Here is a 27,444-nt window from a genome sequence, read left to right as displayed (position 1 = left end):
TCATCCTTGCGATACACATATAGAAAACATATTTAAATTTCAGGAAAAAACATTCACTGGATGATGTCATCAATGATGTCATTTGAGATGTCATCAGTGATGTCATGAGTGATGTCACTGATCGTGTCATGAGTGATGTTATATGTGACGTCATCAGCAGTGCATTATGGGCACGTGAGTTATAGTTAGCTGAACTTACTATAACGGGGGAATTTCAATGGTTTTGTATGAGTGTAATGTCCAGCTAACTATAACATGTGTGAAACCTATGTTCTTTCAGTGAATTTCTAAGGTTTTTTAAATGCTAATTCCTAACTATAACGTGTGTGAAACCTATATTTTTTCAGTGAATATATATATATATATATATATATATATATATATATATATATATATATATATATATATATATATATATATATATATAATAATAAGACGATCACTCAGGAGATGTTTCAAAGTGGTGGATGCATTAAATCCAGTTAAGCGTTTCGACTGTCATGCAGTCTTGCTCACATCCATATCTATATATACTTAAGTGTGTGTGTGTGTGGTGTGTGTATATGTATATATACATGTATATATACATATATATATTTATATATTTATATATATATGTATAGATAGATATATATACACACTTACCTATATATAAGTGCCTTCACAATAGCTAGGTAGCCGATACGTTGGTCATATTTTGTCAGCACAATATTAAAAACCCAGTAGTCTGGTAGAGCCTCTAAAAGACTCCAATGCAATTTTCTTTCATCAAATATTGACAGCAAAAACAGACAATGACTACCCGACCTCCACCCAATCCTAACTTGCTGTATGCAGGAGAAAGACAGCCCAATTTCTGCCTTCAGAGTAATAATAGTTGCAGTAAATCTAAGGAAACTATCTAAAGGTAGACAGTATCAGAAAAGAACACACACACTTAAAGACACTACTCTGGTATTCTGCTGAGGGGTTTTGTGGGTGTTTTTTTTCCCCTACCTTTTGAGGCCTTTCAGAAATTTGCTGCTGGGATGAAAGAGATGCTTGAGGCTCTTGGACACCGAATGCTTTCTACTCTGTGGTTGGTTCTTAAACGGCTCTGAGAAAACGGAAAAGGGCAAAAAACATATGAGAAGCACAAAAATACTGTCTTTGTTCTCAAGTCCTCGAACAGTACATGATGCCTCACATTTAAATGAGCAAATACATTATTGCATTGTTAATTAAACACCTTGGGGTAGATTTACAAGAAAATGACGCATCTGAGCAAGCCTGCGATACCCTTGCGCCACCATGGATGCGCCTTATTTACAATACGGCGCACCATGGAGCAAGGATTGACAGATGTGTCACAAATTCTGAAGCATCTGTTTGCCCACATGATACGCATTGCTGGAGTCTTTTCGCAAGCACGATGCAACTCCAGCAATGCATGGGGAGGCCTATACTCATTATGATGTGTCACTCCTTATGCCTGCTTCAAGCTGGCGTAAGGTTTTGATGCAGTGTCATCCTAGAAGTGGTGCCGTGAATTCTTGTCGATTTCACGGCGTCACTTCTACGAGGCTTCCGTGCGTGGGAACACCCACCCTGCATACATCATACCTCACGCAGGTATGATGTGACTCAGGACATTACAACGTGACAAACTCTCAAAATAAGCTTTATTCTCCCTGGATGCATCACGTTATAAATTGGCCACATTGTTTACGCAGCCGCTGCATCACAAAAGTGATGCAACAGCAGTGCAAAAGTGTCGTATGGGGCTTGTAAATCTGCCCCCTTGTGCTTTCTTTCTACCTTGTCTTTTGCTTCTGTTACAATTGCACTATGAAATGATTTGTTTTAATGTAAAACTTAAGAATATAGTTCGGTCTCTCTGGTAAAGAGGTATACGTCACGCTTCCAACTGAAGTCTCCCTTAAGGAAAAGGTAAACTCCAGGGCACACCAAAAGAGCAAAGTGCTAGCTATGAATAGTTCCCTTGCTACCAAAGCTCACAGAAGTGCAAGTAAAGGGCAGTATAACACTTCACAGACTAAAGAGTTGCTCACAGTAGTTTACGAATAGAACCAGAAGCTGTAAGCTACACATTCTACGATGGTCTTGAAGCCACACCTTCTGACTTACCATGACACACACACTGCTGGTGTGCTGCCTTCACCTGACAAAGAAGGTGGTCCAATGCCTCAGCTTGTCCTCTTCGCCGTGGAGCTCTCCCATCGTACTCCCTCCAATCTGGGTACAGGGTAACAGACACAAAAGATCAAAGATACTGTTTGTGTATCCATCAAAGTAAATACTACTCACATCATTACATTTTTAAAGTGTGGAAATCCATTTGATCTTTCATTTAAAAAAACTTTCGAGTGAGAAATTCACTTTCAAATGTTGGCACTTCCTGGAAGGTATGAAGGTGTGTACTCTTTTTTTTATTAAGCTATATAATTCATATGCACATATTTCTTATTAGGTCCCACCTGCTAGACAGCGCATACACTGTCTGTTGCAAGACATATTATGAGATTTCTCAAAACTTACAGCGGCTTGGAGACCACCCATTGGGTGGCTTTCCTGTCACTCTCATTTGCCTGCTTCTTATTAATGTCCCAGCTTGACAATCTTGTGTTTGTCCATTCAATGGATCCCAACCTCTTTACAACATCTTTTGATTGGCAGGTTGTTATTTTTTCACTGCCTGCATTTCAAGCACTATTTTTATATTTTGGATTAACCACTCCAGAAGAGTGCATGTGTTTTCCAGTTGCCTCCCTCTTGTACTTCTCTTTCCTGTAATTGGTGTAACTCACTATCACATTGTGTGCTTCTCTCCCCCCTCCATGCTGCACACACTCTTGTTCTCCCACTTTCCTTTCTCGCCGGTTTACTTTTCCGCCACCTGCTTAACGTTCTTTTTTTTCATTAATTTGGTCCCCAGTGCTCTCTGTCATCTGCTTTTCTCCCTCACATATCCTCCATGTTGCTTCCCCCAACTCACACTGCTGTGTTGCTCCTGACCTGTGTTGCTGCTTATCCCTCCCGTGCCCACCCATGCTGATCCCGCTTCCCTCTCTTACTGTGTTGCTTCTGTCATCTCTCATTGTCTCTTCCTTTAACCCCTTCACTGCGGCGGCTATTCCGCCGCAGTGCTAAGGGGGCGGGGCGGAAGAGCGGCGGGCGCATGCTGGTGACGGAACCGCTCCGTCACCAGCGTTGGTTGCGCTGTGCTTATGACAGAGCGGTTCCGTCATGGCCCCGCCCGCTCAATAGAAAGCTCAGCGCAGGCACGGAATTCGCGCCGCGCATGAGCGGCGGGCGGGCCATGACGGAACTGCTCCGTCATCAGCACAGCGCCACCGCAGCTGATGACGGAGGGGTTCCGTCATCAGCATGGAAAAGGTTAAACACAAGCATTTTCAATGCAATAGGTCTCGCATCTCGAGCGTTTCAGCTATTGGCATTGTAAATCACAATGCCTTTTATTTATGTGTTTTCAAAAGCAACACATATAAAAGGCATTATTATTTTAACGCCGGTAGCTCAAACTCTCACAAATGCAAGACCTCTTTAATGGTGGCACGCTGCTCCTGTATTCAGGTTACAGTGAGCAGCATCTAAAGAAAGAGAAGCAGCCAACATTAAAGTGAATGCGCATATGGGGCGCTTTCACCCAAAGTAAAAAAATAATAATAATTTAGAAAAGTTCTGTAGCTAAAGTGAAAGCAGCCGTGCTGTTAATTATATAAAAAGTAAGCGCAGCACTAATGTGAAAGCAGACCACACTGTAAAATAAATAATTAAATAAGCACAGCAGCTAAACTGAAAGCTGACCGCTCCGTAAATTAAATAATTAAATAAGTGTGGCCGCTATAGTTACAGCGGACCGCGCTGCAATTTAAATAAAAGAGTGCAGCGTGCTGTGATGTCGTGGGTCGAATAGGGGAACATCATTAAACAAAATAGCGTTCACCGACTTATAAAGCAGACCGTATAACGACACAAGTAAAAAGTCCAGTCGTTATGGCAAGTTACAAATACAGACAAAGCGGTGTCAAGGAGGGGCTAATAAGCCTATTTACAAATGCAAAGCAACAATTTCCAAAGGACAGTAGCAGGAGTCAATTGAAATGATGGGCGTGAAATGGGTGGAGCTTCTATGCCTAACCTCAATACAGCATGCTTCGCAGTGCATAAGCTGCCCAGGCTCTACCTACAAATGGAGTGTGTAGCACCTCTAGTAATATGGGACTGGCTCAGGGCTTCAGAGCTTTTAGCATGTACCACTGCCATGCTACAGATGTACTCTTTTAAATATAGCAGGGCACAGCTGGAAATTCATTTTTGTTTCCATAAGTGGTTGGCTTAGAATATGCCACGTGAATAAGTAATTTTTTTCTCTCAAAATGGGCTCCACTGGAGACTGACACCGGTGCCGATACCCTGTGCTCTCTCGGGTTCAAGGACTATAAATTACACCAGTGAAGGAAATAATTCCCAAATGCAAAAAAGCATGGGAATAAATCCACATGTAAAACCAACCCTCTCTCGTCTGAGTGAGAGGTTCTAAGCTGAGATGCATCATGCCTGCCAATTTACAAATTAATGCCACCATGTGAGAAGGGGGTGAGTCCTTGAAGGGGGCGTGGCCTCATGCCGAGTGCTACCTAAGAGGCACTCTGCCTCTCACTAAGCCCCCCCTCACCCCCACCCTTGCGCCTCCCAGACAAATAAAAGCGGATGTTCTGGGTTGTTTTCACACCTTTTAATGGATGGCGGCTGCTTACAGCCTCCAAAAATGAGCAGAAAATCCACTGTTTACAGAGGTTTTCAGCTCGTTTTTCCTGCCACCGTGTGATTTTGGTTCCTCACCGGTGATCGGGGGAAAAGAGAAGATATTTTGTGACACAGAGTAGCACTTGTTTGAGTTGGCAGATATGATGCACATAGATCATTTTGACATTCATTGGCAAAGATGCGTATTGCAAAGTTGACTTCTCGCTCACATATCCTCTTTATGTTTGATGGTGGACTCCTGAATGCAGCCCTAGGACCCCTTCACCCACCACTAGTTTACACCATACGCCAGTCACTTACGTAGCGTGCATTCTGGCATTAGTGCAACCTGATGAGCTTAGAGTCAGTGTACCTTCCAGCCCTACTCTTGAGGATTCTATCACAGACAGGAGTCTGATTTGGTTTGTTATGATGTGTCATCAGAGGTGTTCATGTTGCTCTTTTACTCCTTACATGGAGCATGTTTTAGTGGTTGATTGGTATAATTACTGCGTTTTGGGCGTTGTAATATTGTGTGATGGTGTGACTGGAGGTCTCCCTAAATTGGGTGGGAGATGTGTGTGTTATCTTGCATCATGTAGCAGAGTAAGTAGAAGGTGGGTGAGTGAAATGAAGGTAGTGGACGATGGTGCGTAATCCTGATAGCAATATATTAAAATGTGTTGACTTTTTCTGTTGTTGATTGCGATGTGACTTTTACAGAGATTGAGTGGTGTCAGTACGTGTGTGGCTTTTAAAGCAGGCAAGTGGTGTCAGTATATGCGACTTGTACGGCAAGTACCAGTGCAGCTGATTCAGGGCTCGAGTCGGGGTACCACTCGGGTGGACGGCGTCCCTTCACTTATTTCACCGGGGGTACGCCAAACAGCTGGACTTCACTCTTTGGCCTCTCTGGGACAAGGAACCCGGCACCTTTCGTGACGTCACTTCCTGTAGTGACGTCACTTCCGGTGACAGCGTCCCCCCACTTCTTTTTTTACGACTTGTGGCCTGAGCTGATTGGAATGTGTATTGTAAAGCATGGGAGTGGGAGCAGTAGGTGTGTTGCTTGGAAAAGCCGGTGAGTGCTTTTGAGAGACATTTGAAACCATTTAGGGCCCACAGTCTGAGTGGTAGAATTTGAACCAGAGCAGTAACTCCAGGTGTAGTTCACTGCCCTAGAGTGTCTCGAGGCCCAGAATTATATGGAACGCAAACTCCAGAACACATCATTTCTGTCTTCACTGCTGCAGTTCATGGTCTGCAGGCATCAGTACAATGTGGCTTTCACCTGACCACTTCAGCAGCATAGGGAACCAGGCAATGCTCCACCCAGACAGGTTGAATCATGCACTAATATACCCCTACCACAACCACACCACAACCACAATATATGTCCTGCTGACACGTTCTGCCTATTCTTAGCAGGTGGAAAAAAACTGACGTTTTTCCCGGATTGGGGAAACATGCATGTAAATGTACCCAGCATTTCTGAATCTCAGGAGTTATTCCCCATTCCGGGGAGAAAACTTTTGATTGCCTGAATTTTTTGTGTGATTCCATCTCCTTGTAACTCCTGCACAAAATCCCGGCAAACTCAATGTGAGCGTTAGGGCACATCTGGGTTATGTTGAATGTATATGTGGTATTCTGTATAACATGTCCTGTGGGACACTTTCTGTGTTTATTTGTGGCTAGTACACATGTGAGTGCAGTGATACTCAACTTTATAGCTTTTCTTTTCTTCTCTGCTCTGCGCAGGAGCATTGTTCTATCCCTTATTTTTTTTTAAAGTTTGTCTGTGTTGATGCTTAAGCATAGATATACTCACTTGATGGGACGGCGAAGGCTGGAACTGAAACTTGCGGTGGTCCCCAGCCTTTCATGTTGTATGCTGAGACCTGGACATAGTACGCTGTTCCCTGTAATGAGAGGTAGGAATTGAGAGAGAGACAAGAAAAAAATTAAGTAGTTAGACTTATCACTGCTGGGTCATGTTCCAGCGCATGACCATTTGAGAAGATGAGCCTGTTGGTAGTGTCACAGCCTCATAATATAGTTAGGAGGCTGGCAGTAGGGCTTTACCTCCTACAAGCTTCTGAAATTCTGCCAGGAAGGAGAACTTCTCTGAGGGAATGCTGACTCTGGCTGCCAACAACAATCATCCAGATGTATATGAAAGTGGGTGCCAACGAACACCATCCAGATGCATATGACACTGGCTGCCAGCAAACAGCATCCAGATGGAGCATGCCACCATTCCCTGGCACTTTCTATGCGGCTGAGAGGGAAATCCCAGACCCTTGCGGCGGGAGCTATCCCACGGGTGCTATGTGTAAGAACAGTTGCCAGTGTGAAATAAAGAAGCTTCATTTTCATTTTGTTTACAAAAAATATGTTCTAGTTTATCAAACTTTCCTATTGCTTTTCTATAATTGGGTCTACAGCAAACATCAAAATGCACCAGCATGTAAAATATTTGATCTTCCGCTAATCAACGGCAATGTTACACTAATAAGAACCATAGCCTTGTGTGAAGGAACTGACATCGATCCCTTTACTGCACAGTGATGTGTTCATGCTTCGCCATAGCTCGTAGTCAGTATGCACACATCAACTGACTCTTCCGCAGTATGAACTTCAATGCTTCCTTCACCTCTCATTATTCTTATATGCTTCCAGATGTGTTGTTTTTGTAGATTTTGATGGGTCTGTTGAAAACAAGCATTGGCAATGCCAATAGGTCTGGTGCCACTGCCAGTCTTTTTGCATTGTCGATGGTTATTTTGTTTTGTCACGGTTTTTGCAAAACTGTATTACTGCAAGAGTTGCATTTTGCAAAACTTTAAAAAATTGGCCAAAAGCAAAACTGTTATTTGGTCTCAAAAAGCACACATTGCTATAGCTACACCAGCAGGCTAGACTACGGGAATGCCCTCTACGCCGGAATCAACAAATCTCTACTACTCCTCAATCTCCAGACCGTCCAGTACTCAGCAGCCAGACCCGTCCTCAGCATCCCACGACAAGACCACATCACCCAACACCCATGAGACCTCAATTGGCTCCCCATTGAAAAAAGAGTGACCTTCAAGCTGCTCACACACCGGACCTCAATACCTCAATGAAAGAATCTCCTTCTACACCCCAAAGAGAAACCTCTGCTCTGCTGACCTAGCCTTAGCTGAAATCCCCTGCATCCTCAGAGTCAGAAAGGGAGGCAAATCCTCCTCCTACATCGCGGCCAAGACCTGGAACAAACTCCCCCTCAGCATCACACGGGTGAGTAGTGACCAGATCAGGAGGCCGCTCCTTCTCCTTCCTCGCAGCCAGAGCAGAGAACACCCTACCGCTCCACCTCAGGCAGACAACACTCCCCATCTTCACAGGAAACCTCAAAACCTGGCTCTTCGACAGACCCCCTCCTTAATGGACTGGAAACTGAACCTCCCCTCCTCCCCAGCGCCTTGAGACCCTTACGGGTGAGTAGTCACGCTTAACAAACCTGTGATTGATTGATTACAAATCCCGGATTGATTGATCGATAGTGGACTCACTGAGGGGAACTACTTTGGGTGCAGATGTGCACTTTGTGAAAGAGCGGAATGCCATGAATCACAGTGAAGTTTACCAATGGCCAGCAACGGCCCCTACTTAAGGACGGAGAGGCCACACCCCCACACCTTTTCCCCCCACATAAAGAGAGTCTGTTAGGCTGAGGAAAGGTGAGGCCGACAGACATTATGTATGTTCTGGTCAGGCAGCCAGGTGCTATACATGTGATAAATGTGCATGCGCCTGTCTGCCTGAGCTGAGCTTTGCCAAGCTTGAGCTATCCCTGCTCCTATGGGTGCGAGTCTTCAGCCTCGCACACACTTTGAGTACCTCCCTTCATGATGAGAGGGAGCGTCATTGAAAGCCTTGGACCTGGGAGCTTGAGTGTGAAGCTCTGAAGTGCACAGGGTTGAGTATCTCTCACTGACACTGTCCCAACGTGCGGTGTGGTCAGCAACTCTCACTGACCCCATCCCACTGTGTAATGAGGTAGGGACTGCCACCTCCTCTCATTAGCTGATCTATGCCCTCCTACGTCTAACCCTCCTGGAACCTCTGAGGCTAACCTCCAGAGACACAGCAGAAGTGCTAAGTTTTCATTTAATACGTGCTGCATGCTTGTATGTGTGAACGCATGTGTATATGTGAGTAACTGAAGTGAATGGGTGTGGGTGAGCATCTAAATGCATGGGTGTGAGTGGGTGGGCATGTGACCCCACGCACTACCGACCCCATGCTCTACTTAGTGGCCGTCACTGCCAATGGCTGAAGTGGTCTGACTGTGGCCAATGCTGTATGCTGTAGAGGGCAGAAGAAAGTGTGAATGACACAACAACAGACCAATGGATGAAGAGGGCTGGTTATAAGCCACTGTAAATATAAAAACACCTAAAAAGAGGCTGAGATAAGTGTTTAGAGGCAACATGGCGTAAGTGCCATCATGACTGTTAGCAAACGTATACCAAAGTGCGACACAGAGCACTGAGGCATGTAGCATAAGAGGGAAAACTCACACAGATGAATAAGTAGACCAAGACGTTGAATGGCGGCGGGCTAGTCACAAAAGCGAGGTTGACCTAGAAGTGAGCTTCAGCATGAAAGGCAACAAAGACTTGGGGAGTCGGTGCATCACAAATGCTCTCTACCGTCTACGTCTCCCATTTTAGCCTCCACGAAGTGCCAATCCCATAGCAGGCACTAGCACCGGGGGCGGCTGGCCTTCATGGCATGGGAGTAAGAGCGGGCCCCGGGCCCACCTTGACACGCAGCCAAGAGGACGTGCCCCAGCCGTGGGCTCTCAGCACCGGCCCTACACCCCTGTGGAAAAGCTCGGCGGCATCATGAAAGGCCGAGTGGGGCTGAGGGGAGGGAGGGGCGCGAGCCAGCTGTCAAGCAGTGCCAGCCCGGAGTTCTCAGAAAGATAAAACTGCAGGGTGCCCCACCCCCGACCAGCCTGTGACCTTGTTCACGGTGGGGTTGAGCCCTGGGAGATAGAAGAGAGGCCGAGTGGAGCCGGCGCTCCCGCGCTGCAATTAGCTATGGAGCTGGTGAGAGGGTTTGATCTTTTCAGGTGGCGGGAGGCCAACTCCTGATTTATTGCAAGTGGGAAGCGCGGGGAGGGTGTGGGGGCACGGGGAGGATGAATCAGATTGTCAGTCGGAGGGACCTGCCTCCCTCGCTCGTGCTTTGCCCCGGTGCAGCCAGGAACATCTCGCAGGCACAGGCCTCGCTCGTTAACGAGGACGGGCCTTGCCCCCAAAGGAATCTAAAACGGCCCCATGGGAGGGAGGGGGTGAGAATCATTTGACATATGCAGTCCCTGGAGGAAAGGGGGCGTTGAATTATTTTTTCCCAGGCTGCCGCGGTGCAGGCTGTTAGCCCGTCCTGCCGGTGCCGACGCCATGTCTCCGGCCCAGCTGCTCCACGCCCGAGCTCCGTGCCGAGGCCGCTGCAGACACCGAGGCATGGGAGCAAGACACCCGCTCGTCCCCCCGCACCCTTAACAAAGAGAAACCCCGGGGGAGGCGCTACACAACCTGGGTCCCCTCTCACAGACCCCCATCTTCAACTTGTGTCATCCTGACCCCGGGGGTGGCCGCCGCCACCCAGCCTGGTGGAAGGTGGGGTGGAAAAGTGAAGAGGGCTGACATGCAGGTGGGAAGTAGGGGTGGTGGGGGGGGGGGGGGGGGGTCTCCCTGTCGCATCACGCTAGTACCACGTGGGCCTCGTATTAATTAATTTATTTATTTATGTAAGGCAATTTTATATAGCGCGGACTTTACCCAAAGGTATCAGAGCGCTTTACAATAGAACCATAAGTGAACGCAGGATGGAAGAAGGATACGTCGACTGTGCAGATAAACTACGACGATTACTCCATCACAGTTGTTGCATTTGCCACGATATTTGACATAATCGCTCACTTTTTTTTAAACTGGCTTCTATGTTCCACCGAACATTCGTGTGCCATGTTTTATTCACATAACTGTAGCATCCTTCCCATAGGCAAACTCACCATTTTACACTTTAGAGCCAAAATGTTTTTTTTCCTACAAAGTACTATATACACAAATTCATCATCTCATGTTGGAAGAGACAACTATTTCCAATATATACTTTAAAAACAACTTCAAAGGTACAAAGGTAGTTTATTGTGATGAAAAACAATGTAACCTTCTTTCATACCTTTGCAACATATTCTACCACTTTGTTAGAAGCTTGAAGCAAGAACGCGGAAGGTCTCTTGGAAAACAAGGGGCTCAAAAGAAAAGCAGAGAGATTGTGCCTTGCTTACTCTAGGGTTGTGAGGGGTATCCGAGCCAGTAAGCATGCCATTGCAAAAACAAAGATCATACCTATCTCTGATATTTCAACACTTTCTTCACCTGATACACCTAGGCATTTACAGAAGCTATAAACTTGGCACTTACAGAAGCTATAAACTTGGACCAGCAACATAAATGCTCTGTTACTTCCAACTAAACCACACACGTAATGCAGTGATCTGGTCCCTTCTTACACTCACTCCTACCACGCGTGATAGAGCCGACATAGCGAGTGAGCAGCCATTTATTTTGTATCACACCACAATCGAACAGCCTTGAGGGACTTGAAAAGATGAAAAGAATGCCCCAATTTTAACCAAATGCAGTGTTTCTCAGGATGTCTTCTCAACTGTGTCCAAAACATCCATGGAGACCTAAGCCAAAAATTAAGCCCTTCCAATTAGTCCACAATCTAATGACATCCCCAAACGAAAACCTTGGCGTGATAGTCTGATCAGCATCTCATTTTCCAGTCTCAAATAAACAATACTACACTAATACAATCCCTTGGGAAAACCCTCTCCCACCCAGTGCTTAATTTGAACTGGTGATTGAAGGTGGCACTCAATTTTGGCGTCTGGCACGTACTAATCTTCAGCATATTTGATCCAGAGCAAGTGGGAGAAAAACACAAAAGGAGGAAAGGAGGAAGAAGAGAAAGACGAAAATACCTAAGGGAGAAAGCAGGGGTGAAAAAGAACCAACAAGATTAAAATAGAGGGGCAGGGAATGTCTGGTGGTGGAAGAAAGAGGCATGAGTTGGAATCCCGACATTCATCAGCACGGGCTGTGAGCTTCTGAGAAGCACTTTGTGCACTGACACTTATTATTTTATAAAAGCACTGCTCTGACTACCCTCTAATCATCCTTTTGTAGTGACATAAGCCCTCTCAGGACATTACAGCTGTATGCCTATAATGACCTACAACTTGCTGTCCCAAGGGAACATATGAAAGAGTTGATGATCAGGACCTCAATGGATTCTGGCAATGTAGCCATGGTCATCCTGCTGCTCTCCAGCCACGGCATTGGCCATCACCTACCCAGCGAATCCACTTCAAGAGGCTTTGTGAGGTTTACAAATATGTGTCTAGCTCTGGCTGCAAAACATCTTCCAGACACAGAATTTTAAAATATGAGACCTAGCCTCGGATTGGATTCCTGTTCTAAAGAAAACTGCTAAGGAGGCCTATGCCCTGTGCACAAGGTGCGCTGCATTGAAATGCCCTGTTTATGCACCTGCAGCAAATTCACTCACTCTTTCAGGCCCAGAAAACATTCTATTATATCAAACACGCTTCCAGGGAGAAGTGAGTCTCCTACCTCATTCAACTTCCATGATTTTAGCTGTTCTTGCATGCCCATCAAGGACTGCATTATGCTCCCATGGAAGACATAATGCATATTGGACTCATTCCTTGGGAATTATGAACTTGAATATCCATAGGTCCTGGTGATATATTAAATTACACAATACATGTTTTTTTAGATAACACATAATATTGCATTTTTTTGTTATTACTCCAATTTATAAATATCAGGTGGATACAAATTTGCCTCATGATACTCAATTTATTGAACACCGAAGAAAGGATGAAAGGCAGAGTTGGCCTTGATGGGATTGGCATGATCTGCACATCACATAGATGTCAGCAGTAATGGCCTAACACAATGAGATACCCCTGGACTTTGTTTCATGTTCCTACTTGACTTGATAAAATCCATGCAGTTTGTTGTTAGCGACCCTCCAGTTACCCTTACTCGCTACTATAAGAGCTCCTTATTTCTATCAAAACTCCTTCTCTGATTCCTCACAATGCCTCTTACTTGGCTTTCGAACAGCACTGTGCCTAAGATTATTGTTGCCATGGACAACCATCTTTTTCCTGAAGAATCATTTTTATGAGCCATGGCATTGCTGCAGAATTACACGGAAAAGGGGTTACAATGAATATCAGGTGAGTTCCATGAGTTATATAATGGAGAATGTGTTTTAATCATATAATTTTTACCTTGTATCGAGAAGATCAGTTATTTTGCTTTATGATGCTAAGCATTTCAAGGCCTAAACCAAAGGCATAATGCAGCTGCCCATCAAAGTAAGTGTCCTGAGAAACTAAGGAGTTAGTGAAAGTAGAGTTGAGAGTGTCAAGGTAGCTCTCTTATTATGTTTCATTTTTGTCCGGGTATTTTAGGTGAAAGATGGCTTGAGGAGTTTCTTCAGCTTGAGGCTGTATCCTTGTTTTTATTTTTTCTTTACAGTTTGATATAGCGCAAGCTCGACCCAAAGGTGTTTCAGCATTTTATAGGAGCACCAGTTTTGTTACAAAAGGACTCATTCATTTTATGGAAGGCACACTGAGATTAAGTGGTTCGCCAAAAATCACAGGATGTTAAGCCGACGCCGAGAATCAAACCTGGTTCCCCAATTTCAAAGTCGGTAGCTTTAGCCGTTACGCCACAGGTTCCGATCATATAGGATACCAAAGAGCACATTGTGGAATGATATACAGTTAGTTGTGGTGTAAAGTAGAAATATTGTTTCTGGTGGTGTGTTGCGGTGTCCAAAAGCAACATGTGCCTGGTCATTTAAACCTGTAAGTTCTAACAAGCTTTGGCAATGACAATAGCACTGTCTTTGGATGTCAGCTTCTTGGGTTTGTCTATGTTTGTTTTATTTTTTCATGTTTTTTTTCAAAATTTGTTGCTGGGGAAGTTGCCAGAACCTCGCCAGCCTTGAAAAAAAAATTGAATTTTGGTCTCTCAAAAGTTGAAGTTGGCATTTTAGACCCTGGCACTTAAGGGAACCACTTTGATCATGGATGTGCTCCATGTGAAAGGACTGAACGCTGTCACTCACAGTGAAGTTAGCTAATGTCAGAAGCGGGCTGACACATTGGCCCATGCTGTACCCCATAGAAGGTGGAAACAATGTGAATTACACAATAACAGACCAATGGAAGAAAAGGTTTGGTTAAAACCATCTATAACTAAGTTTTTTAAATACATCTAATTTTAGTAAATTACAAAGGTCTTGGCTAATGACTAGACTAACAAGCATTGGCAAAGTCAATAGATCTGGCTTGGCTACCAGCCTTTTAGCTATGTAATGTTAGTTTCGTTTTGTTTTTTTAAAAACTGTTGGGGAAGCTGCTGGGCCCTCATCAATCTAAAAAGAAAAACAGCTGAAAGCAAAAGTATTTTTTGGGTCTCATAAAGTACACATTGCCTTAGTAGTCTCTGCTATTGAAGGGAACTAATTTGTGTGTGGATGTGTGTGCCTGCAAAAGGGCAGAATGTTGTCACTCACAGGGAAGTCGCCCAACAGCAGAAGTGGGCTAACCCCTGCCCCATGCTGTAGTGCAGGGGTCTCCAAACCGGTCCTGGAGGGCTGGATCCATGCCAGATTTTTTAAATTACTACATGTATCTCAATGGGGGTATCCAAAAAATCTGGCATGGATCCGGCCCTCCAGGACCGGTTTGGAGACCCCTGCTGTAATGTGTGGAAGAAAAAATGTGAATGGCACAATACCAGACCAATGAATGAATGGGCTGGCTGAAAGCCCCTTCAAGTAAGTATACACATTGTTTTAGTCAAATCAAAATATTTTCCTAGCACTGGAGCAAAAAAGGGTCCAAACAGTGTTTGATTCCATTTTAGAATCTGCACCAATTAGGAGGTATCCCCTAGGAGATGAGCACAAATTGAACCTGCTCCGATTTTGAAACAGGCATTTAACCTGCTTGTGAAAAAGTGTTTTCAAGGAGTGTTATCATGATCAAATAGCTGAAAACAACTTTTGCTTATTTATGTAACATAGAGGACTTAATTGCTAAAACAAAGCCGGGTTAAGCGCTAAAGTTATTTGCACAGAGAATAAAGGTATGAGGGATGAATTCTTATGCAGTGTTTAATTTGAGCCTACGGTTTCCAGTGCTCGCACTGGCACTTAATTGTCAACACCAGCACTTGAAACAGACTGCCACATGGTGGCGCTGTTTGCCTAATTTAGAGATAAGCACAACAACAGTTGTTTATTAATTCAATATACATAAACAATGACTAATACCTGCCACCGAAGCCATTCCTATAGCTTTCGGGCGCTACAATAGTCTAAACTGTCACACTTGTAACAGTGTGATAGTTATTAATTCAATTGGTAAGGTAATTGTCAGCACTGGCAGGGGCAATGGGTGGTTAAAGCTGCATTGGGCTCTTGACGAGGGCCCTGGCACTTAAGGACTTATTCTATTACAAATTAAGCCCTACTGATCAGTTATCATGGGAAGATACAGTGTGAGGTAAGTTCCGTGGTTTAATTTGGTTCGAATGGTGTATTATACAGAGTAGTATGCTGGTATTGTTCAATATGCAGATGCGGTCAAGCTCAGATATGGCTGAAACAGAGACAAGTTTCCGGTGATACATATTGGAAGTTGGTGGTACTCACGGAAGCGAGGCCTCTGATGTGCACTTGGAGATTCCTTAGTTTCTCGACTACCATTTCGCCTACGTTTGCGGAGAAGGATGATGAGTAGCTCCATTCCACTGGAAATCAAAGACATACATGAATACCGTTAACAATGCGAGGTGTGGGAAGAACAACAAAAACAGAAAAGACACTAAGCCTGCTGAGAGGGGTTGTTTGTTGGATGAATCTTCCATTACCATGACACAACCTCCAGTATAAACTCTGGGTAAAAATGTTGCCAGGCTGATGTTATGCAAGTGCCAATTTGTTGAGTTTACCAGTAACTTTCCAGATATCACCTCAAACAGCCAGACAACTTACTCGGAAATTAGCAATGCAACAAAAACGCAAACAAGATTCCTTAGAATTACACAGTATATTTTCCTCTATAGTGAGGTCCACTGGAATTATGCGTCAAGAGAGAGAAATTATGAGTGCAGGCTGAGCAAATTATGCGGCAAGAAAGGCGAATTATGCGGCATAACGCATCACATTTTGGAATAGTAGACCATTATTTTATCATTTTCAAGCTTAATAACACAGTATGGATATTTGCTGCACCTCATTAGTACCAGTTTTAACACCCAAATATAGCAAAGAGCAACAGAAAAGTGAACAGTCCAAAGGGCCTTCCTCAGAGCGGCAATATGTGTTGCTGCATTTTTAAAAACTTTTTAACCGTATGAGCTAGAGCCAACATTTATTTTTTGTTAAAATATGCAAATTAGGCCACAGATAAAGGATTATGTACCGCACAATTTTATAATCCCAGTTTGATAATTCACTTCTGGCTATAGGGGCCATTCTTTGGCTTTATTTGTACTGCTGTTCCCTACACGGCCTCAATACCCCTTCCAGGCTCGGGAGAATCTGGCCTATACCTTGGGATTTAATTGGGCAGGTCTCACTGGTGCTGAGCACCAGCAGGTTTTTAAAGGGGGCCTCGAAACCGGTCTCTTTTGCGATCTGTTTTGTGCCCTGGCACAGGCGGTCCATTTTTTTCCAGACAGCAGGCACATTCGATGTGCGCGTGCACACACTGCTTAGTTATCACTGCTGAAGAAGTTACGGCATGACGTAATCCAGGTGAGCATTTTAGGGTAAGGGAAATCCTTTAATGAGTCATTTTCTCTCTGGATTTCCTTTATCTTTTTGAAACTCAGGAGCAGCAACTTGTCGTGGTGTCACCAGGGCTTCAAGTGGAAGCTTTTTCAACATTATATACAAGCCATAGTTACTGCTTATTTATCTTATGCAACTAACAACTATTGACAAAGCCAATAGTCCCGACTTGTAGGTATGCTGTTGCTTGTTGTATCATATCTGGATGCAATGACAGAAACAGCAAAATACAAGTCGGGCAGCAGACTATGCTAAGCACAGTTTTTTACCGTACATGTTTTTAAGCCACGCCCTTAATTACATTGGCCACGCCCCTTTGAGAGACCCCCGCCCCCCCAGGTTTTCATCCCACTTAAAGCCCTGCCTATACCGTCTCTGCGCGTGTCCAAACCAAACCCTTCGAGTGTGGAGGGACCACACACAGCCAGTGTAGGCTTAGCCTCTGACAAGGATTTTTATGTCACCTTTCTCCCACCCAGCCTGGTGTGTGGTCTCCATCTCGCCCCTCTATGCCAGTGCATAGCTCTCGCCCCCCACTACTTACCAATGCCCTGATCCCCCCTCGGCCCCGGAGCGCGCAGGTACCCCTCCCACCTCCTACCACCCAGTTTGTAAGGGTCAAAGCTGCCCATTCAGAGGACGGGAAGTGAGGTCATGCCTGTGAATAATGGGGCGAGAGGGGAGCTTGAAACAATGGCGCAGATCCATCGAACCGATACAAGCTATGCGCAGGCTGACCCCATCCCAGAGGAGTGTGCCGGCTGGGGGCAGAGGGGCCACAGAATGGACGGGAGGGGATACAAACATGTAATGAGGCGAAACAAAGACACACAAAACATAATACCTGGGACAGAGTAAAGTGTCGTCACAAGTGCACAAACGCCTGTAAATTCCATACATTTTTGACAGACATGAGTTTTGGGGGATAGAAAGGGGAACTGCCTTTAAATTACGACAATGTTGTGAGGTTTTGTTGAAAACTATAGGAGCAACAAGTGGGCCTTGCTTGTGAAAAAGTGCGAACCTTCTGCTTGTTGCTGGGTTGTGTTAGGCACTCTCCTATTTTGGACTCTTTAAAAATGTCGGATTGAGGCTAGGGGCATCAATAGAATTGTATATTTTCAATTGACAGTTGACAGGAAGTTTACCTCGTATTTTACTCTCCATAACATTGAACTTGTATACAAAAGGAAACCCAGACCGGCAAAAAGTATTAGAGAGACAGAAACAGAAAAAAGACATAACAATGAAAAAAATAGAAAACAACGAAACGTTGAAGAAAGACAACATCCAGATACTGTTCAATAGAAGGATAACTGAAAAAATTAACAAGCATTAGAAATGCAATAGGTCTCGCAGCATTAGAGTTAGTGCTTTTAGAATTGTTTATGGGTTTTTTTGTAAATCTTTAGCATGAGGTTGAGGGTGAGTGAGGGTGAGTGGTTGAGGGTGAGTGAGGGTGAGGCTGAGGTGTTGAGGGTGAGGGTGAGTGAGGGTGAGTGTGGGTGAGTGTGGGTGAGGGTGAGGGGTTGAGGGTGAGTGAGGGTGAGGGGTTGAGGGTGAGTGAGGGTGAGTGAGGGTGAGGGGTTGAGGGTGAGTGAGGGTGAGTTAGGGTGAGGGGTTGAGGGTGGGTGAGGGTGAGTGAGGGTGAGGGGTTGAGGGTGAGTGAGGGTGAGGGGTTGAGGGTGAGTTAGGGTGAGGGGTTGAGGGTGGGTGAGGGTGAGTGAGGATGAGTGAGAGTGAGGGTGAGTGAGGGTGAGGGTGAGTGAGGGTGAGGGTGAGTGAGGGTGAGGGTGAGTGAGGGTGAGGGTGAGTGAGGGTGAGTGAGGGTGAGGGTGAGTGAGGGTGAGGGTGAGTGAGGGTGAGTGGTTGAGGGTGAGTGAGGGTGAGTGAGGGTGAGTGAGGGTGAGGGTGAGTGCGGGTGAGTGAGGGTGAGGGGTTGAGGGTGAGTGAGGGTGAGGGTGAGTGAGGGTGAGTGAGGGTGAGTGAGGGTGAGGGTGAGTGAGGGTGGGTGAGTGAGTGTGAGTGAGGGTGAGGGTGAGGAGTTGAGGGTGAGGGTGAGTGAGGGTGAGGGGTTGAGGGTGAGTGAGGGTGAGTGAGGGTGAGGCTGAGGTGTTGAGGGTGAGTGAGGGTGAGTGAGAGGTTGAGGGCGAAGGGTTGAGGGTGAGTTAGGGTGGAGGGTGAGGGGTTGAGGGTGAGTGAGGGTGGAGGGTGATGCAGCGACCTCAAAAAGTAAAGGAATAAGAGGCGTTTATGTAAAGTAGAAAACGACAGTATTGTGCATACGTTTTAGTGGGAGCGCTTGGAAAGTAGACGCCTCAGAAGGCAGGTCTTTGTGTGTGAATAGATTTTGAGTGGAGGGCCACCTGCTTTTCTTTTTCCCACTGTGCTCCTTGTTGAATTTATAGATATGCTACCTCTGAAAGGCCAGCTCTGCTGGGGCAGAGTCAGTCGCTTGCCTGATGACAGGACACTTTGTTACGTGTTGTGTATACTTTTCAGCAAGCGGGGGGGGGGGGGCGCCCTGACCCGTTTGTAAAAACGCTTTATAATGTAAACATATTTACTGCTCCTGCGGCGCCAGCGCACTTGACAAACAGAAGCTCAGGGCGGCTTTAATGTGAATCTGGCCCCGGTCCACCGGGGTGGGGAGGCGGGGGGAGGCTGCTAGGAGCAGCTGAACTTTCAAAAATGCAGGACGTGTCTTTCTGCGTATGGCATGCGCCTGGAAACGGGGTCGCGGCGTGCATGTCGGCTCAGGAGTCGTGTCAGTGTCGCGAGATGGGCTGAAATGAACTGGGTATGTCAGCATTGGGAGACCACGGAGCAGGATGGTCCCTAATCCGGCTTCAGCGCCTAGAGGCTGTCCAAAAATGACAACCAGCGCTTAACAAACCACCTAAATGATGATAAAAAAAATAAAAAGATAAACCCGGGTTTAGTATTTTCAAGCTGAAAAGCATGCCTACTACTCTGGTGGCAGGATGACGCAATGTCCCCAGGACAGGCAGGGGTTGCACAAGTGCGCCGGAAGCGGAAGCTGTGTTCTTTTTGTGGTTGTGCGGGGATGCTTTGCCCGCGAGGTTACCAGGAAGGACGAATTTATTCATTCACATTTTTGGAGAGGAAGTGCTGCGCCCCAGGGGGTGTGATTGGAGGTCACAAACGCCACGGGTTGTTCGCCCTCAGGCTGCAAAAGTTTTTTTTCTTTCTCTAAATAGCGTTTGTTCCAAAGTGTATTTTTGCTTTATTGAAATGTAAAAACCACGTTAATATTATCTGCCTGCACGCCTCGCATCCATCTCAGAAGGATGGATGAAAGGCGGAGCAGGCCCTACTGATGGTACGTACACATGTGTGACCAGCAAGTTTAACGCGAGCCTTTATAAATGTTGCATTAGTCGATCCTATTTATGAAAGCTTATGTGCTGTATGATGACGTCACCGCGAGTCTTTTCAGACTTGCCTGTGGATGACGCCCACATTTTAAGTTTTACTGAAATAATGGACAACAAATGAAGCCACAACAGTCAAATCAGCAAAACTACTTGAACGAGTAAATAACGTGTTTGCAACTTTCAATGCATTACTTTGCTTTTACAGTATGATAGGAAATATGTTTTCCTGTTTTTTAAAATATTTTCACATGCAACGAACCAGCGTGCCTTTCGATGGATGTTTGTTGTGTTTTAAAGTTAAACATAATTGTAAACGCCCTTTCTCTGTTTACTAAACCTTACGTATTTAAGGGAGGGGGGGGGAGGGGGGGGGAGGGCGACGACGAAGTGAACTTCGGCTCTACACTCTTTTTTTCCAGTGTTAGATTTTGGGTTGTTTACCAGGGTTGTCCTAGGGCTAAAGGCAGTTGGGCACGGTTTCAGCCGGGGGTAAGTAAAAAGAGACCCTTCGTAAATATTTTTTTAAAAAACATGAAATTAAAATAGAAATAAAAAGAGGGATTGGCCCCAATCTGTTACTGAATGGACTTCAATTTAGTCGGCCATGCACGTGTGCGAGATGCTGTCACTCACAATGAAGAGAGCCGGTGACTGAAATGGGCAGCTCTTTGCTCCACATTGTAGGCTGGGGGTGAGTGGAAGTAAATTGTGTTTCATCGACCACCAGCCTTTAAACTGTTCAGTAACTCCATCTCTAGGATTTTAATAGCTTTGTGTTAAATTGTGCTAAATTGTGTTTGTATTTTTGAAAAAGATATTGTGCGTTTAGAAATAATTGGAAAATACATGTTTAAGGTACAGGGAGATCTATTAACCAAATGTAAGGGACGTGACATGGGTACTTTAACAAAAAAACAACAACAAAAACCCCACATAATCTGATGTAACAGCATTTACGAGGGGAGGGGGCGGAGAGGGGAGAGGTGCGACACGGCAGGCAGGCAGGGGAGGAGAGTAGGAGGAGGAGGGGGGAGGAGAGTAGGGGAGGCACGGCCTAGCGGCAGGCAGGCAGGGGAGGAGAGGAGGAGGGGGGAGGAGAGTAGGGGAGGCACGGCCTAGCGGCCGTGCAATCAAGTAGTGAGGGGGCGGAGCTGGGGGAGGCTGTGAGAGAGAGTAGGCAAGGCAGGCGGCTGGGGGCATGTGCACGCGCATTTAAGCTCAATGCGCATGCGCATTGAGCTTAAATTTCTCGTGCACTGCAAGGAATCGCCACGATTCCTTGCAGTGTGGATAAAGAGCGGATAAGTGCCAATACTCTCGCCTTGCTCGATGCGCATGCGCATCGACAGGCGAGACCTAAAAAGGCAGTAAGTGAATGTTGCTCACCCACCCAGCTTCTCGATTTTCCGCTTACTCACAGCACAAAGATCCATCACAGTCTCCATGTTCACGCATTAAATTACTCAACTCACCTCTGTATACAACAGTTTTCCTTCATGTGTTATTTTTGTCACCGTGACCTCAACCTCAAGTGGGAGGTTGTACAATATAAGCAATATAGCCTTTCTGGAACATTATATTTTCTGTTGGTCACTCCTGAGCATCTCCTTCTCCTGTACAGATACAGGCCCTCATTACTTCTCCAGTACAGATACAGGCCCTCATGACTTCTCCTCTATAGTTACATGCCTTAATTACTTCTACACTACAGATGCACAGGGCCGGACTGGCCGTTGCGGGCACCTGGCAATCCCCCGGCGGGCCGCAAGAGTGGGGGTCGGTTTTGGACCCCTTGGGGGCCGTTTTTGTTACAAGACCGTTTTTGCAGCAATCGGCCCTGTAACAAAAACGGCCGAAAACCGGCCCCGGCAAAGAGCTCGGTCGCACCCCCAGGGGGCGGCCGAGCACTTTGCCAAGACCAGATTTCGTTCCCAATCTGGCCCTGCAGATACAGGCCCTCTTTAGTTCTCCTCTATAGATACAGGCCCTCATTACTTCTCCAGTTCAGATACAGGCCCTCATTACTTCTCCTCTATAGATACATGCCTTAATTACTTCTCCAGTACAGATACATGCCCTTTTTACTTCTCCTCTATAGATACTGGTCCTCATTACTTCTCCAGTACAGGTCCAGGCCCTCATGACTTCTCCAGTACAGATACGGGCCCTCATTACTTCTCCTCTATGGATACATGCCTTAATTACTTCTCCAGTACAGATACATGCCCTTTTTACTTCTCCTCTATAGATACTGGTCCTCATTACTTCTCCAGTACAGGTCCAGGCCCTCATTACTTCTCCAGTACAGATACAGGCCCGCATTACTTCTCCAGTACAGATACAGGCCCTCATTACTTCTCCTCTATAGATACATGCCTTAATTACTTCTCCAGTACAGATACATGCCCTTTTTACTTCTCCTCTATAGATACTGGTCCTCATTACTTCTCCAGTACAGGTCCAGGCCCTCATTACTTCTCCAGTACAGATACGGGCCCTCATTACTTCTCCTCTATAGATACATGCCTTAATTACTTCTCCAGTACAGATACATGCCCTTTTTACTTCTCCTCTATAGATACTGGTCCTCATTACTTCTCCAGTACAGGTCCAGGCCCTCATTACTTCTCCTGTACAGATACAGGCCCTTATTACTTCTCCTCTATAGATACAGGCCTTCATTACTTCTCCAGTACAGGTACAGGCCCTCATTACTTCACCTGTACCTATGCAGGACCGCATTACTTCTCCAGCACAGGTGCAGGCCCTCGTTACTTCTCCAGTACATATGCAGGCCCTCACTACTTCTCCTGTACAGACGCAGACGCCCATTACTTCTCCTCTACAGATCCAGGCCCCCATTACTTCTCCAGTACAGGTACAGGCCCTCATTACTTCTCCTGTACAGATGAAGGACCTCATTACTTCTCCAGTACAAATTCAGACCCTCATTACTTCACCTGTACAGATACAGGATCTCATTACTTCTCAAGTACAGATATAGGCCCTCATTACTTCTCCTGTACAGATGCAGGCCCTCATTACTTCTCCAGTACAGGTACAGGCTCTCATTACTTCTCCAGTACAGATGCAGGCCCTCATTACTTCTCCAGTACTGGTACAGGCCCTCATTACTTCCCCTCTATAGATGCAGGCCCTCAGTCCTTCTCCAGTACAGATACAGGCCCTCATTACTTCTTCAGTACATGTACAGGCCCTCGTTACTTCTCCAGTACAGGTATAGGCCCTCATTACTCCTCCTGTACAGGTCCAGGCTCTCATTACTTCTCCACTACAGGTACAGGCCCTCATTACTTCTCCACTACAGGTACAGGCCCTCATTACTTCTCCACTACAGGTACAGGCCCTCATTACTCCTCCTGTACAGGTACAGGCCCTCATTACTTCTCCAGTACAGATACAGACCCTCATTACTTCTCCAGTACTGGTACAGGCCCTCATTACTTCTCCAGTACAGGTACAGGTCCTCATTACTTCTCCTCTACATGCCCTCATTACTTCTCCAGTACAGATACAGGCCTCTTTACTTCTCCAGTACTGGTACAGGCCCTCATTACTTCTCCTGTACAGATCCAGGCCCTTGTTACTTCTCCAGTACAGTTACAGGCCCTCGTTATGAGTTTCCGGTTACCTCCCACGGGAGACATAACTGCCAGAAGTAACAATCCCGGCCAGTATCTCCCCGTGAGTTAATGGGGATTAAGAGTTATTTCCACCCAAATGTGGAATATCGCGTGGACTTGGGGCCAGGTTTTGCAGTTGTTTCCCACCTCCTGGTGAAATAACAACCACAAACTTGCATACATTTACATCCTGCTGGAGCAGGTGGTAAATGTTGCCGGGAGGGGGAGGGGGGTGGGGCGGAGGTTTACCTGCCCTCCGGAGGCAAATAAGAGTGGGGTGGCAGAAGGGCAGCGTTTCTTCTACTTGAATAGGGTGTAGCTTTTCTTGCTCCCCTCCATGCTGACGTAAAATGGTCGGCTGGGCGCGTCAGCTACCCACAGACTCCGGATCACCTCACAAGTGTACGAAGTTTAAATTATTGCCGCTTTAGCCCATGTTCTGGTGTCAACATGGGCTTCTATTGAAATTCTCAAGGGCATATTATCAAGCCCATTATCGTCGCTTTAGCGGCAGTTTTCTGCCGCTAAAGCGGCCATAATTTTAACTCTGTGCTTGATAATATGCCCCCAGGTCCGGTGATTCCCGGTCTATAATTTGAGAACCCCATAATTCCAGGCCCAGAAACACCAAAAAGACTTGTAGTTCCCCATAGAGGTATCCCCGAGGGCATACCACTCTAGGAAACTTACAATGAGGGCCTGTGAGTTCTTCACTTACATGAAAACACGTGCATCAGAAATCCGTTCCTTCGGGTAACTTTTTATTGCCTTTAGGAAATAGTTAGTTTTTTTCTTCACCACTTCGTGATCTACATGCGTGCCCCCTTACCCACCAATGTGGGAATATGCTGCAAACAGCAGCATAAGTGCCACATCTCTAGACTGCTTCCAATGTCATTATATTTAGGTTTCGCCTGGCGTCCACTGCGCAGCAGTGTTCGCGCATGCGAAATCTTTTGAGCTTCAGTAGGGGGCTTTAACCCGCCTCTCTCTTCCATTGGCTAGCTCCATAAATGGAGGCTAGCCATTGGAAGAGATGGTTGTCAATCACTCTTTCCCCCGTCATGACGCGATTCATCGGCGTTTCTGTCTCTTTTTTTAAGTCCCGCCCCCCACACCCTCCCTCTCGCGTCCCGCCCCCACACCCTCCCCCTCGCAGAGGAGTTACATCCCTCATTGTCTGCGTTTTCCATCCTCCCGCCGTCAGCGATCCATTTGTTCCCGCCTCCTCCCGGTTGTCCATGTTCTCTATCCTCCCCTTCCCGTTGTTGTGCCTTATTTATCCCCCGCCCTCCCTTCCGTTGTCCATGCCCTCTCCCTCCCGCCCGCCCACTGTCCGTTCCTCCTCCCTCCCGCCCGCCCACAGTCCGTGCCTTCTCCCTCCCGCCCGCCCACTGTCCGTGCCTCCTCCCTCCCGCCCGCCCACTGTCCGTGGCCTTGTTTTTCCTACGTTGTTCGTGGTGTCCCTCCTCCAACCAATGTGGTTGGCTCTCCCTACTGGCGAACGATCTCCTCCCTGCCCAGACCCTTGCTCCAGTTTGGTGCGAGGTGGGAGGCGCGTGTCACTCCTGGGCAGTCAAAGGGAGCTAAGGGGGTGCTCGAGAGAAGAGGCGGGGCACTAGAGCATCCGAGCAGGTGGCAGTGTAGATACCGCTCATTGAAAGGGCCTCCTGTACTATCTGTGCAGTACAGGCGGGAGTGCCTGGTTCGGGAAGGGAGGCAGGGCATCCACAGCTGTAACAGCCCCTATCGGGTCTGAACTGACGTGTTGAATGGGGCTGCGCGTATGAGAGGCTGGGGCCCAGTTTCTCCACGAAAAGAGGGAAGGGGTGCAGCAATAGCTGTGTACCTTCTTATCAGCCCATGTCGGATCCGACATTATGAATGGGGCTGCGTAGGTAGAAGAGCCAGGACCCGGTTAATGTCCCATGAGCCTTAAGAAAATGGGTGACTTCGTATCTGACATGTGGCCCAACCCCGCCCGTTCATTGTGAAATGTTTATTCGCCATTGTCCAGCTCGTGGCCTCCCTGCACAGTATGTCGTGCTGGTCGCCGCTCTGAGACACCGGCCCCCGGCGTACCTTTACCGCGGCAGCTTTATTAAATGAAGCGAGCTGATCGCACGTGTTAACGTAAAGTCTTGTCCAGGCTTCACGTTTTACTCCAAGCTTCTAGAAGTCGAGTGACTTTTCCATTCCATGTATGCTATTGCTGTGTTGAGCACGTCTTGAACACCTCGTCCAGTACTATTGGGTGTGCTGCAGGGAACTAGTGCACCATATTGCAGCAGCTGAACAGGACGTGCTCTCACCAATTGCGTCTCTCTCTTCTCGCTTGCCTGCCCAAGGAGTACTTCGCAAGCCCTTTTCCATAATTTGATTTTATGCAGGAGAACGAGCAGGGGAAAATTGTAAAGCCACAGTCCTGCAAGGTCACTGGGCTTACACGGAGGCGTTGATTTGTATCTGTGTGGGATGTAGGATTTGCGATAATACATTTGTTTACGCTACGCGGGGCAATGTCTAACTTCCATTTCTGTGTCCTTGTGCCCCTCTGGGTTTGATGACACGCACACACACCTCTCTGAATAGAAGACATCTGTCACCTGCGTCCCTCGCATACGCCAATTGTCAGCAGGCCTTTAACTCCACAAGAATGCTGACCAGATAAATGAACAACCTTGTCCGTCTCGAGGACAGGGTTGGCGTGCAGTGGCCGTGGTAAGAGAACATGTACCAGAAAACTTCAGGGCCCATGAAGAAATCCACAGAGTATTCCAAAGGGAATTTGAGGCGCTGTCTAGAATAGACTGTGTACTTGCTATGTTTGTATATTGAATTACCGTGGCCAGGTGGAATTTAGAGAATATTGCCCATGAAGGAATAACATTGTGGAGACTGCGACACCCAGTGCTTGCTTGACCCCCCTTGTATAACTAACGTGACTCGTTATTCTGGATGGTTATGTCCCATACTGGGAGCAGGGCAAGGCAGTTGGCTTTAGCGAACTACTTACTGGGAAGTTTCACAGTTATCGTTCTGCCGAATTTGCTTGTTGGATGTGATCTTTAGGGTACAGGCAAATTATTGTAATTTTTTTTATTCTTACTATATATAGTTGGTACTGCAATTGAGGGACTGAATCAGGGCCCGTATTGCAACCCCTGCACCGGAGACCCGCTCAGGGTCCACCGCAAACATGACGTCTCCTTGGACTCCGCTGGCCACCGTGAGCGGGAAGGATACCCCCGAGCAGGTGAGCTGGGAGCGAGATTGACTACCGGGCAGGAAAGGGTGCACCTTCTGACCTGCCCCCTCCCCCTTGTGTTCTCTGCCTCTTTCTGTACCTCAGTCCTGACGAACCTTATGGTTGTTAGTCCCCCTTCAAATCCCGGGCTTTGACCAGTCGTGTACCTACCTGCCTCTTCAGACCTCCTCCCTTGACAGTGGTGTCACTATTTGCGGATTTTAGGATGGTACGAACTGAATTACAGATAAACAGTGTGTGTGTGTGGGGGGGGGCTCTGTGTGTGGGGAGGCTCTATGTGTGGGGGGGGCTCTGTTTGTGTGGGGGGCTCTCTGTGTGTGTGTGGGGGCTGTGTGTGTGGGGGGGCTGTGTGTGTGAGGAGGCTCTGTGTGTGTGTTGGGGGGCTCTG

The 27,444-nt window shown here is 46.7% G+C and overlaps 1 protein-coding gene across 2 annotated transcripts in view; it reads right to left on the bottom strand.

Moving 5' to 3' along the window:
- The window catches only part of LOC147685366 (ankyrin repeat and fibronectin type-III domain-containing protein 1-like), a 3,163,580-nt gene that overhangs the window by 366,481 nt on the left and 2,769,655 nt on the right, over positions 1-27,444 (bottom strand). For both annotated transcript variants that reach the window (XM_086941288.1, XM_086941289.1), the window contains 4 exons: positions 15,604-15,701; positions 6,602-6,692; positions 2,128-2,235; positions 997-1,096 (listed from right to left, as the gene is read on the bottom strand). In XM_086941288.1, coding sequence (XP_086797414.1) covers positions 997-1,096; positions 2,128-2,235; positions 6,602-6,692; positions 15,604-15,701 — 397 coding nt within the window. The remainder of the gene's footprint in view (positions 1-996; positions 1,097-2,127; positions 2,236-6,601; positions 6,693-15,603; positions 15,702-27,444) is intronic.

This window comes from Lissotriton vulgaris, chromosome 10 (assembly GCF_964263255.1).
Source record: "Lissotriton vulgaris chromosome 10, aLisVul1.2, whole genome shotgun sequence".
Lineage (NCBI taxonomy): Eukaryota > Metazoa > Chordata > Amphibia > Caudata > Salamandridae > Lissotriton > Lissotriton vulgaris.
Note: the sequence above shows the minus strand (reverse complement) of the source record. Positions and strands in the feature narration are given on the sequence as shown.